General features: G+C 40.8%; 1 protein-coding gene across 4 annotated transcripts in view; it reads right to left on the minus strand.

Moving 5' to 3' along the window:
- Positions 1-13957, minus strand: part of USP33 (ubiquitin specific peptidase 33) — an 82886-nt gene that overhangs the window by 36284 nt on the left and 32645 nt on the right. For 3 of the 4 annotated variants that reach the window (XM_045026370.1, XM_045026368.1, XR_006581472.1), the window contains exons 7-9: positions 13659-13728; positions 6231-6344; positions 3207-3285 (exon numbers count right to left, since the gene is read on the minus strand). In XM_045026370.1, coding sequence (XP_044882305.1) covers positions 3207-3285; positions 6231-6344; positions 13659-13728 — 263 coding nt within the window. Of the gene's footprint in view, positions 1-3206; positions 3286-6230; positions 6345-12433; positions 12497-13658; positions 13729-13957 lie in introns of all 4 variants that reach the window. The other variant, XM_045026371.1, reaches the window with a different exon arrangement.

Below are 13957 nucleotides of genomic sequence, written 5' to 3' on the forward strand. Positions count from 1 at the left end.
CTTTCTTTCTTTCTGGAGACAGTTAAGTGTGACTGCCCATGGTTATAAGTACTAAGCATCTCTTTTTATGCAAGCCTATTTTATTCTCATGGTAAAAGCACTACAGAGAAAACATATTAAAACAATAAAAGAACCTAAACACATGCCAATAAGCTTGCCAGAGATCACCCCAACTCTAACATGGGCTCTGGCAGGAGCAGTCTTTCAAAACCCCATGCAGGGAGACTCTTCCACAGTCACAGTTCGTAATAGCCTCAGAGCAGAGCTAGCACCCAGTCTTAAGGGCCTCAGTAGGCTAAGTCTTCCCAACCTTTCTCAAAGGAGTGGGGCCCTCCACGGACCGGGGGCCCTGTCTATTTGCTGGATCAGAAGGAAGTCTCTGAGGCTATATAAAACCAGGCTATTTATCCAAAAATCCTGTCTGTCAAGCCCTGGAGAATCCAGTTGGAAGTAATATATGCAGACCTCTCCGGGGGGGCTGCTTCAAAGGGCTAATAATGAAAAAATTACATTAGCCTCCCCTCCTACAAGAGACAGTAGATACAATTCCATAATAACACATACACAACTTAATTTTTAATTTTTTATTTTTTGGCCTGCAAAGGTATTAAACCTAATTCAATAAGGTTTAAGTAAATTCAGTACAAATTTATCTTAATTCCGTAAGATTTGATCAAGGTATCACAGGATATTGTCAGTCTGTCACAGATACAATGGCCACGGCCGCCCAGAGGCGGGGCGCAAGTGGGGCAATTTGCCCCAGGTCCCCCAGCCCCCACGAGAATGTCAGAGGTTCCCCCTTGCCTCTGCCTTCCCCCAACCCCCGGCGCCTCAGCGTGCCGCGTCCAGGAGTGGCCCTGGACAGAGCTAAAGCGGCATGGCTCCTCCCGCTCGGAGCCGCGTGGTAAGGGGGCGGGGCCTGAGCTCCTTCCGCTCGGAGCCACGTGGTAAGGGGGCGGGGCTGCGAGCTGCGGCCAAGGGGCAGGAGCTCAAGTCCCGTGGAGCCATGCCGCTTTAGCTCTGTCCAGGGCCGCTTCTGGACGCGGCATGCTGAGGCTCCGGGAGAGGCAGGAGTAAGCAGCATGGTAAACCCCTCTGAGCCGGACACTCCCCTGACCCCCCGCTCCAAGCCCAGCCCCCCTGAGCCAGCCCCCCTCCAGGCCCCCCCAGCTCTGAGCTGGACACTCCCCTGACCTTCCCCCTCCAGCCCTGACCCCCAGCTCCGAGCCCAGCCCCTCTGATCCGGGCACCCCCCTGACCTCCCTCCAGCCCTGGCCCCCAGCTCCAAGCCCAGCCCTCTGAGCTGGACACCCCCGACTTCCCATAGCCCTGACTCCCAGCTCCAAGCCCAGCCCCTCTGAGCCGGGCACCCCGCAATCCCATCCCCCCGCAGCCCTGACCCCCAGCTCCAAGCCCAGCCCATCTGAGCCGGGCACCCCCTGACACCACCCCCCGATCCACAGCTCTGAGCCCAGCCCCTGTGAACTGGGCATCCCCTGACCCAGAGCCCAGCTCCCCACCCAGCCCTGGCCAACAGCAGCATCACCCCCAGGCAGCGACAGCCCATTGGCACCAACCATCACCCAGCGACAGCCCATTATGTAATTGCAAATGTATATATACCATTAAAGCATTTAATGTTTTTAAATCATGTATTTCGTGTATTTTCAAATTATTAAAAATTAATTTTTGAATGTATTTCACTGGTTAGTATCATGTATTTGGAAATGTAAAAAAAATAGTATTGCAACTTTTTTTTATGGAAGGGGCCCCCAAAATTGCTTTGCCCCAGGTCCCCTGAATCCTCTGGGCGGCCCTGACAATGGCTGAAATTCAGATTACCTGGGAGGGGATAGAGGGGTGAAGGCTGTTGGTCTCGCAATCCTGATTGAAAACAAGGTGACCATCAGGGATTGATAAAGTTTGGCTATGGGAGGGCCCAATCTCTCAGTGAGAGAGCTAGGTCACTTTAGCACTGCTTTGTTTAAGCAGCCACCATGAGACCTAGTGAGTAGCTTAGGGTAATGTGTCGAGGAAGAACATTGGGGTCCTCCCTTAAATACTTAAGGGAGTACAGAATGGTACGCTCATCCCAAATTTTAGCTTGCAAGGACTAAATTCCCCTGAAGAAATGTATGTTAATAAAGCTGCAGATGATTTTGCCATTTTTTCCTAAATTAGTGAATTTATTTCTTCCTTTAGGTACATGAATAAATTGTGGATACCCTGGACACAACAGTAAGTCAGGATGTCAGTAATAATGAAAAGCATCTACAACAATTCTGAGGTTTACTATTTTAACACTTACTTGATACCGCCGACAGTACTTGCATATCAAAAATACAGTTTAACCCTCCATTTCACTTGATAACTTCATTATACTGAATTACCAAAGTCTTCCAATATAAACTACTGCAATGCAGAGAATCTGACAAAATTATTAAGGATCTCGTTCTTAATTAAATTAGAAATTAAATGTGATCCCCACAATAGGGCATTTAATAAAATATGTTTTCAACAGTAAAATAAGTATGTTAGGACACACTTCATTAAAGATGATTTGAAGAATGCACCTCAAATATAATTCAGTCACATAACCACCAATGCCTGCCCACTACAAGTAATTACACTACCTATACAACAGATGAAGGACACAAGTATTCAGTATCCATAAAGCTGTAAACCAAGTAACATTGAAAAGAAAAGATGTGGGCTCATTGTCTAAACAAAAAAAACTGGATACTACCAACTCAGCTTAAAAATATTCCAACAGTAAATTAATATGGTAAAAGTTTGCTCTATTATATTCTTTATGTTTGCTTAGCAAGACTTTGTGTCACTTTCTGGAACAGCTTGTATGTCAGCTACTTTACTTCAGGTAACAAGTTTCTGATATTAACCATTCTGCTGCTTGTCCCTGAGAAAGGGAAAGGAGATATCCATAAGGATCACGGGGCCTTTCAGCAGTTTGTCAAAAGAATTCAGCACAGAAGTCTGTGATTCAGAAAAGTTAGAGAGGAGTTTTAGGGGATATAGATTTAAAGCATGGAAAGGTAAAAACTAAAAATTTATGATTAGCTTGGTTTAAATACATATTTTTCTACTTTATCAAGTTTTGAATCTGACAATTTAATCTACCTGAATCATGCAGTTATACTTTTGACACTTCACTGTCATAATACTGGATAATACTAAGAAAGGTTTACCTGTTGGGAGTAGCCTCGAAACGTTGGATTAATTGTTTTAATTCCTTGAAACAAATTTGTAGGAACAACGGAACCAGGTCTGGGAAAGAAAAGTTTGGAAAAAAAATTAAATGGCCTGCAATTTTCCAACTTCATTGGGATCATCATGTTTGATCACTGAGACACACGTTTTAACAAACTTGGTCTACATTATTCTTACCCCAATGTAATTTTGTCTTTTTTTGGAGAAGAGGGGTCTTCAATATAAAAATATATATTTCTCCCAGAGCACAGGAAAACCAAAAGTGAGAAATTGGGATTAATGTTTAAAGGCCTTCAAGCAAGCTACAGCCCAAATTAATCAGCAATACAGCAGGGAAATAATTTGGTATGCAAGATAGAAGTCAACTTCATCCAAAGACCCGTTTAAAAATATTAAGGAATATTTGCTTATCACAGGGTCAGTGCAAGGAGATAAGTTTATTTGTAGACAATCAAACCCCCTTTGAAATAAAAAAAAAAAAAGACTCAGGTCAAATGGATACAGAGTCAAGGCCACAAAGAAGTTGTGATCTATATACTGAGCAGCACTCACAGATGAGTGGGCGGGTAGTAGCATAGGCACAAGAATTCTGTGCAAGTGACCCCAGGATACAAGATATCCCACAGGGACAATCAGTAATATATATTTTAGTATTTAACTGTATCCAAAACCAAAAGTGAAACCTTTTTGGAAAGAAAGAATGGGAAGGAAATTCCGCACCAACTTGAATTTTAGCATAAGCTGTTGTGAATGGTTTTTTTATTTTTTAAATTAATTTCTCTTACATTTTAGGTATTTTTTAAAAGGAGAGAAGGTGGAGGATTTGCTCTACCCCATTTTTTCAAAAAGTACACCTAAAAACACTTTTCAGACAATTCAGGAGATAAGGAGAAAGTAAACATAGAGCTTCAAGATTTGTGTGGCCACAGCACTGTTGCTGTGTGACTCTGATGTATTAACTTGGGTCTCGTCTACACATAAAATTATGAAGGAATAAAATAGGGTCTGAATTTAAAGTAGAACAGTTATTACAAAACAAATTCCAAATATCAAAAGTGAATGGATCATTTAAAAAAAAACAACAACGAGGAGTACTTGTGGCACTTTAGAGCTAACAAATTTATTTGGGCATAAGCTTTCATGGGCTAAAACCCAATTCATCAGATGCATGGAGTGGAAAATACAGTAGGAAGATATAGATACACAGTACATGAAAAGATGGTGTCCACTTTACAAATTAATTCCAGTTCTGAAGTTTCTCATTGGAGTCTGTTTGTGAAGTTTTTTTGTTAAAGAATTGCCACTTTTAAGTCTGTTATTGAGTGTCCAGGGAGGTTGAAGTGTTCTCCGACTGGTTTTTGAATGATATAATTCTTTACACCTGATTTGTGTCCATTTATTCTTTTGCGTAGAGAGCATCTTAGGACAGGCCCAACAAAGAAAGTAACAGAACGCCACTAGCCATCACCTTCAGCCCCCAACTAAAACCTCCCCAGCGCATCATCAAGGATCTACAACCTATCCTGAAGGATGATCCCTCACTCTCACAGACCTTGGGAGACAGGCCAGTCCTCGCTAACAGACAGCCCCTCAACCTGAAGCAAATACTCACCAGCAACTACACACCACACAACAAAAATACTAACCCACGAACCTATCCCTGCAACAAACCCCATTGCCAACTCTGTCCACATATCTATTCAAGGGATACCATCATAGGACCTAACCACATCAGCCACACCATCAGGGGCTCGTTTACCTGCACAACTACCAATGTGATATATGCCATCATGTGCCAGCAATGCCCCTCTGCCATGTACATTGAACAAACCAGACAGTGTCTATGCAAAAGAATAAATGGACACAAATCAGACATCAAGAATTATAACATTCAAAAACCAGTCGGAGAACACTTCAACCTCCCTGGATGCTCAATAACAGACTTAAAAGTGGCAATTCTTCAACAAAAAAACTTCAAAAACAGACTCCAACAAGAAACCGCAGAACTGGAATTAAATTTGCAAACTGGACACCATCAAATTAGGCCTGAATAAAGACTGGAAGTGGATGGGTCATTACAAAAACTAAAAACTAATTTTTCCCTACTGTTACTCATACCTTCTTGTCAACTGTTTGAAATGGGCCATCCTGATCACTACAAAAGTGATTCTTCCTCCTGTTGATAATAGCCCATTTTAATTGAATTGTCTCGTTAGAACTGACCCCCCACTTGGTAAGGCAACTCCCATCTTTTCATGTACTGTGTATCTATATCTTCCTATTGTATTTTCCACTCCATGCATCTGAACAAGTGGGTTTTAACCCACAAAAGCTTATGTCCAAATAAATTTGTTAGCCTCTAAGGTGCCACAAGTACTCCTCGTTGTTTTTGCTGATACAGACTAATAGGGCTACCACTCTGAAACTTTTAAAAGAAAGTTACTGAAATTTATGGAAGTCACTGAAATATGGGAAATGTATGTGTGTAATGATGCTGTATGAAGCAGATGGAAAAACCAAAGTTTGTTCTATCTCAGGTTGAGCTTGGAAACTGGAGGCTCAATTATCCATAAAAGAGCACTCTTATTTATAACAACTTACATGTTTCATTGTGTATGGAAGTCAATCTTGTTATGTTTCCTAGGATGAAAATCTAATGCCATTATGCATGATTATGGGATCAACTACAGGAATAGCTGCAATGGGCAAATCATTCTTTTCAACCTGAAGGCAAACATGATGCCATCATCACTCAGCAGGTAAATGACATTTGTTTTGAGTTGTCACATAATACACAGAAAAGCCTCTTCCATGTAACTTTCCCACTAAAACAAATATTAACTTCCCCAACTGCACCACACAACCTTTTAGAGTTATTTTTAAATTAATTAAATTCAAAGCCTGTAATACACCTTCTGAATATCACACACAAGAAAACAACTGGACCAAAGACAAGTTCACCGCTGTGCTGCACATATTCCACAAGGAAAGTGGTACAATACCTGCTTTTGTGCCAAAGTTCTGTCATCAGCTTGAGATAACTTTTACATATTGCTGGTTTCTTATCTGTTCTTGCTAAGCCCCCGCAGTCAAGAAAAAATTGCGTCAAGGGTGGGCTGATTAGAGGGAAGAAAGCAAGATTATTATTCTTTAAATAGTGCTAAAAAGTGTAAACCTCCCCCTACATTCATTTTAACAGCATGTTAGCTAAGGCTAATTAAACGTTTACCATGTAAATGTCAGTAATGATTTCTTTTCCTAAACCCTCGGGCAACATTCATATATTCTGCTTATTTGGGCCACTTTATGAGTGGCACAGTACTCCTCACAGACCAATCCTGCCACTTGTTAGAGGCACTGGAATTGTCCAGTGGGAGCCACCTTACAAGGGCAAGTTCCCACTAGCCAACGTAGCCACTGGGAGATCGTGGCATATCCCTGTGATCCTTGCTCTGCAGTCAAGATGGCTGAAAGCTGGCACTTTTTGATTATGTAATATTCTACAAGACATTTTCAGGTAACTTTCATAACTAATATTTTAAAAATACTCCTTAATGTCTTACAAGGAATGTATTAAAATATATCACTGTAGGGACAGGCTATACAGAAAATGAATATTTAGTTCTGTAGTTAGAATTACAGAAAAGCTTGATCTGGAAAATCTAACTTTTTTTTGAACAAATAGGTGGGTTAGTTCCAATATCTATTATTTTAAGCAGCACTGAGAGAATAAGTTGTTCCCTTAAAATATACATTTTACCATACAGAGGAAGAAAACACTGGAGACTACCTTTAAAGGGACACCAACTTAAAAAAAATATATCACTAATGACAGAAAACTGTTTACATACAAGTACTGGACTGCCTAATATTACTACTATAGAGATTAGAGAGAAAAAGTCTCAGCGTCAGTTTACTTTGTGCATTTGACAACCTTTCAAATACAGTAGTCTATTTCATTGTTTCCCCATGTATAATTTATCATTTTTCTATATTTGTGTATGTGCTTCTCACAGAAACATGGGGAAAACATCTTGGGAAAAAAAAATCTAAGTGTATTGTAAAACCACAAAAATTTGCAGGGAGACTCAGAAGCAGGTGTAGTAATGTGCCTGAAACTATCCTAGCTCCTTTTTCTAAAATGATGTCACATTAAGGAACATACTTCATATGAGCGGTGAGAACGGATATTAAGATTTCTCTCTGGCACAATACATTTTGTAGACTCTAAACTGAACTGTTGTTAACTAGTTTGGGTAACCCAGTGCTTTCAAGCTTTCAATAGGAGTTTAAAAATCATTTAAATATTGGTTGAACATACCTTTGTTGAAGAATCTGTTAATGGAAATGTGAATAGTCTGGGGATACATCAGTCAAATGCTGGTACCTCTCTCTGATCCGTAAGGCCCACCTACCTGTCACCCTAAGCCCCTCTCCACAGGGGTATTACTCCTGGAGCCAAGACTGACTAAGGACCAGAAGCAAGGGGTGGCATGTGACCCTTCTAATAATTCCTCAGCTGCCCTCTACACTTAGAGCAAGTTTCAGTCCTGTAGGACCTCCCCAGGAGCGGGTTTGACCAATCATGGCAAGTTCCGGAGTGGGGTGACCCGCGGAGGAGGGTCATGTGACCCCTTTAAGACCTCCTCCCATGGTCCTCTGCCAAATGGCATGGATTTCACCCCCAAAGCCCTCCCATAAGGGAAATGTATACCAATCAAAATAGATTTAGCACAATGGTCTAGGTGGAAACCCCTGATCTCTGGAGTTCAACGTTTGGCCAGTTGGCAGCATTTCCCCTGGAAAACCCATCACTGCATGAAACAGGCAGTCTTGTTTCGAGTGTATTTTTCAGAAATTGTGGATACACTGAGAGGAAAAATGGCCTCTTTCACTACCCTGTTGAGAACTATGAAATTCATTTTAGTTCTGAGGGCGCTTGGCTGCCTGCAAAAAAAGCGCTATTTCAGCCAATATTCTGAGGAAAAGGAGGAGAGCCCTTTGGCCTTGCCGTTGATGGATACACCAGAATCTGACCCCCAGATTCAAGTGCTCATGAGGCAGACTGATGAGCACTGTCGCTTGTCGTATGCCCCAATAAAGGAAAGGGACCATGGCTCGTCAGAGTCACCGTCAGACAAGGTGAAGAAGACGTTGCTGAGGTACATAAGACTATAAAAAGTGGTGGTCAAGGATGAGGTGCAATGGGGTAGGAACTGACCTGGGGTCGCATGAATCTAACAACAGGGGACTTACAGCTGTTTCTTTTCCAAAAAATCTCTCACCAGCTCAATGCCACCTTTCTAGAGGACCCAGAGGCCCTGGAGAAAATTACATCAGGGAGCAAAGATGAAATCAGGCCCAACATGTTTTTGCTCAACACCAAGACAAATTGTTCAAGAGAACATCGAGCATGAAGAGGGAGATAGCTATATGGATTTAAGGAAGGTCCTTGATATAGAACTAACTGAGCCAGTGCCACATTGTGAATGTAAAAGAGTTATGCAGTCTATTGTGTGTGTTTCTTTTTATGCTGTCCTTAATCACTGTCTTAGGGAGAAGCTTTGTGAGGGCTGTGTTATAGATGCTCTAGCTCAGTGGCATCATGACTGTGTGAACTGGACTTTAAGCTCCAGGCCCTGTGCGCTAACTTGTGTTTGGAAAGCTTGAACACAGTTATTGCCATAGGCTATACAATGCAATGTCTGTGCTTAAACCAAGAAAATGTAGCACTGAGGGTGACCTTGGTAAATGCTCTGCAAAGCTCTTGAGACTCCAACAGCATTTTAAACAAAATTATCAAACCGAGTAATACCACTTAGCGCATTATATTGACTGCCTGATCCACACAAAAAGTTATAGAACTCTGCTTAGGAAAAAGACTACAGTACTTCTAAGAAATCGAAAAGGACTAAGTTGGGGGGACAAACATGATATAAAATGTAATAAAACTTGGTATTTGTAAATAAATAAATTTGTAAATAAATTTGTATTTCTATGCATCTGAAGAAGTGGGCTGTAGCCCTTGAAAGCTTATGCTCAAATAAATTTGTTAGTCTCTAAGGTGCCACAAGTACTCCTGTTCTTTTTGTAAATAAAACCATCTATTGAAAAAGGGCTTTGTGACTATCTGTGTTCCCGTTTCAAGGTCTGAGTGGTCCTTAAACAAGATGAAAGATTTGATGAGGCATCTTGATTTGTTTTCAAGGGCTATATGTCTTTTAACTAAAAATACCTTCAGAATACCCAGCTATTGTGTTTTTAAGAAAAGAGACCTTTTTACAGCAAAAAGCTGAAATGCATGTAGTAGAATGCTGAGTAGAAATAAAGCACAAAGCCCCCATATTTTGTATAAAACATGGATGTTTGAGAAATGTGGTTGCATACAATACAGCTGATTCAACCCCATTGAACCATATTGATTTAACCACAACCTATTGAAAAAATGGGGTTGAACTATTGCCTTCAGATATAATCACACACCCATGTTTCCTTAACATTCCATCAAAGCTAAAGATTGTATCTAAAGGGTTTGGGGACAAAGCTGCCAAAAAGTTATGGGGCAGGGTCATTTTTTAAATTTTACAAAGACTAATGTGATAAGAAAAATACTAAAGAGATGCCCCCTAGGGGAGACACTCAAACCGTCATGTCTGATAATGAGGTGGCTGTATCTCAGGGGTTCTCAAACTGGGGATCAGGACCCCTCAGGGGGTTGTGAGGTAATTACATGGGAGGTCGCGAGCTGTCACCCTCCACCCCAAACTCTGCTTTGCATCCAGTATTTATAATGGTGTTAAATACATAAAAACGTGTTTTTAATATATAAGGGGGGGGGTCACACTCAGAGGCTTGCTATGTGAAAGGGGTCACCAGTACAAAAGTTTGAAAATCACTCCTGTATCTGGTCCTGGTCTCCTAGGGGCTATGGTGACTCTCACATGGAGTCTGATTTAGAAATTTCCCAGAAAGCTCTGTAGAGGGCTTCTCTTTGTCTACACTCCATCTACTCCTGATGATCCCTGCGGTAGCCCCTTGGAAACTGACTCACAGATAGGGTCTGATGTAGAAGACATACCTATGGTTCTACAGAGGAACCCCCATATACCTCTGCAGTTGCAGAGCCCCAAACAGATATGTATATGGAGCAAGTGAGAAGCCGGCAATGGGAATTTCCTAGATTTAGCTGTGCAGTTTATTTTGAAGAATTTTGTTTTGTCAGTCTTGAGCAAATAAATTCAATCTGGCTGGTTGAGGAAGCCACGCACAGGGGGATACTGTTAGTTCTTGACAACATTATCGGTAGGCTAGCCCTAGATTATTTTGTTCAATTACATTTAGAGAGCTGTAATTTAAACAATCCTTAAACAATCTTCAGTAAGACTAACTAGGGAGGACCTCTCTACTGAAGATTTCTTAAATCAGGCTGCTAAACTGCTACAGACTAAGAGAGGTACATGTTCATGGGACATTACGCTTCATTCAATAGTTGTAAAAAAACATGGGTGGGAATAGCTATAGAGTTTCAAATTCTATCCTCAAGAGCCTACTTGTCCATAAAGAGAGACAGTCTTTAGTGGACTTGTCTTACACTGGTACTAATCTGTGTTTTGCGTGTGGCCTTCTGGCTGTCATGTCTGATGGTAAACCTACAGATGCAAAATTGTTAGATGAAGTGAGAAAGCTGCATGAGACACTAGGGTGATCATATAAAAAAGATTATGCTTGGCATTTCCAAGATTTCTGAAAAAACATGCTCTTGAAACGAGACAACCTTTTCACACAGCCATGGGATTTCCGGGGGGCAATGCTGCTGACTGGCCAACCATTGAGCTCCAGAGATGGGGGTTCTGGGCTAGACCCTTGTGCGATACCTATTCCGATTAGTACACAAAAAGGGTCTGTGGTGGTGAAACCTATGCTGACTGGTAGAGGGCAGTGGGGGGAAATCTTAGAGGGGCCACATGCCACATCTTGCTTCTGATCACACCAATCTCGGCCCCAGAAGCAATACCCCAGGAGAAGAGGGTTACTCTGGCAAATGGGTGTGTCCTTCATGGTCAGGGAGTGGGGTCAACATTTGATTGACAATGTACCCCATGACTAATCTGTCAAACCTACAGTTGGTGTTGGTAAGACTTAGATCTGGTCTACACTACAAAGGTTAGGTCAACACAAGGCAGTTTACATCAACCTAACTCTGTAAGTGTCTACAATACCATGGTGCTCCTGCCAACGTAAGACACCCACTACATCAACTCAATAACTCCACCTCTGTGAGAGTTGTAGCACTTAGGTTGATGTAGTTAGGACAAACGAATGTCTGTGTAGTCAGCGTGTTACTTACATTGCGGGAGATGACAGCCTAGAGCCCCGCCGCCACCTCCTGGTGAGGAACTGGGGGGTGGGGAGGGAGGAGAGCCTGGAGCCCTGCCGCCTCCCAGTGAGGGATTGTGGGGGGGTTGGAGGGAAAGGAGAACTCTTCTCCCCACCCCTTCAATCCTTCATCTGCAGGCAGGCAGGCCTGGGCTCTCCCCGCCCCACATTGCACAACAGGAGAGATCAACACCCCACAATGCCCCACACTGTCAGTTACATTGGTGAAAGCACTCCTGGGGAAGCACTGCCAACAGGAGTTAGCATGGACATGAAAAAACATAGTAATTATTGCAATGGCTGTACGTCGACCTAATTTAGGTTGACTTAATTTTGTTGTGTAGACAAGGCCTTAGGTTATGTCTACACTGCAATTTTATAGCTCAAACCCCACTAACCCGAGTCAGCTGACATTGGCCAGCTGAGGGTGTTTAACTGCAGTGTAGACATACCCACAGTGTGCTTTTCATTATGTTTACACTGTAGCAATTTAAAATCAACTGGTGGCCCAACGAAATTCTAGGAACTATAACCTTGATCTCTCCCATACCATTAATATTGACCAGAAACAGTAGTTAACTGGTTCCTGATCTATAAAAGACATATTTTGGTATAACGAATAATATATTCTAAAAAGCTTTTGGTCCTTTCCCTCTCTTCTTGCCAAATTTCCTGGTTATTTTCCACCTTTTTATTATTTTTTCATTAAGAGACTTTCAAAAATCCCAAAGCGTTTTTTGATAATAGCAAGGACCTCAGGGCAAATAATGAGAAGTGGATAGATCACTGTACTGAATCCAGGAAACCTGGGTTCTATTCCTAACTGTACCACTGGCCTGCAGGGTTGACCATGGGGCAGTCACTTCCTTTCTCTGTGCTTCGATGTACCCATCTGTGAAACGGAGATAAAGATACTGATCTCTTTTGTAAAGTACTTGGTAATCTATTGGTGAAAAGCCTTATATAATAGCTAGGGATTATAATTATTAATACCAAGTCCTAACTCAGTACAGTTTTGGAGGGGGAAGTCACAAACAGAAAACATAATAGTCAGCAATAAGTCATTACACATAATAATTAAAGTCTCAGTTTGTTTTTGGTTCATGGTATAAAAGAAACAGTAAGACTGAAATTCAAAAAATGTATTTTAAGTCAATAGGTTAATTAACAATCTACTTTTTTTTAAAAAGGGAAGGACAGGCTATTTTATAATTGGAAACATTTAATAAAAAAATGGAATAAAAAATTAACCAAATATTCCTGATACTTTCAAGTATATAGCTAGGCAGCTCTTTCTGATCTATGAATATTTAGGAATAAAATAAAAATCTTTCTAAACTATTTCACTTACAATTTTTATATCATTACTTATGTACATTATGTATGTTTAGTATATAAATTAGGATCTTGAAATTCTTTTATCTGGTTTTGCGATTAAGATCCAAGCAGTTCAAGTGTTTAATCAAAGGCGTTTTACAGCAGCTGCTTTTATAAAATTGGCAAGTTTAAATTTTTGTCCCTAAAAGATTACACCATGCCACTTCATTTTAAATGTTATAAACAGCAATTTGAAAACTTTCCAGACTGAAAAAATAACATGGTGAAAAGGAATTCAAAGCTTGCTTATGCCCCACACGTGATATTACCTTTTGCTATCTGGAAAAGAATGAATAAAACAACAACTCAAATATCAAAGAATGGCCCTACACTTAGAAGACGACCTGGATATTTATGACCAATTCTCTTTTTAGAACTATAATTTTTGATTGAGGGCTGTGAGATATTAGAGAGGAGGAGGGAAAACAAACCCACAGACTGCTATTCTAGGGAAACTATATACATATCCTGTAACTCTTAAGTAATACCACTGATTTCAATAGCACTATGCATGCTACTGCAAGATGAGGCTACCAAACACATCAAAATGAGGTTTATACTGATATGATTTTTCTAAAACTTAAATTAAGGACTTTTTTGAGGGTCTGGTTTATAACTGAAGACATGCAGATACACATACCTACTTTAAAGTTACATTTAACAGCTATTTTCCTTACCAATTGGAAAGAGCTTGTAAAGCAGCATTCATGTAACAAGTGTTTCCAATATTTTTCAATCCTGTAAGACCTGTAAATAGGAAAAATACATCAAGCAAGCTACAATTTAAAAAGAAACTTGTTGGAAAATAATCTTTCCACTCAAAGATTTACTAGTCAAATTTTGCTCCCAGTACACCTCTGCAAGCCCTTTGAGACCAATGGGATTGCACAAGTGTAACTAAGAAGAATTTGATTCCTGAACAGATAAATTATCTCAACTCTTATTTTGCTGTTGGTTGATTAGAATACCTAGCGTA

The sequence above is a fragment of the Mauremys mutica genome, chromosome 8 (genome assembly GCF_020497125.1).
Source record: "Mauremys mutica isolate MM-2020 ecotype Southern chromosome 8, ASM2049712v1, whole genome shotgun sequence".
Taxonomy (NCBI): Eukaryota; Metazoa; Chordata; order Testudines; family Geoemydidae; genus Mauremys; species Mauremys mutica.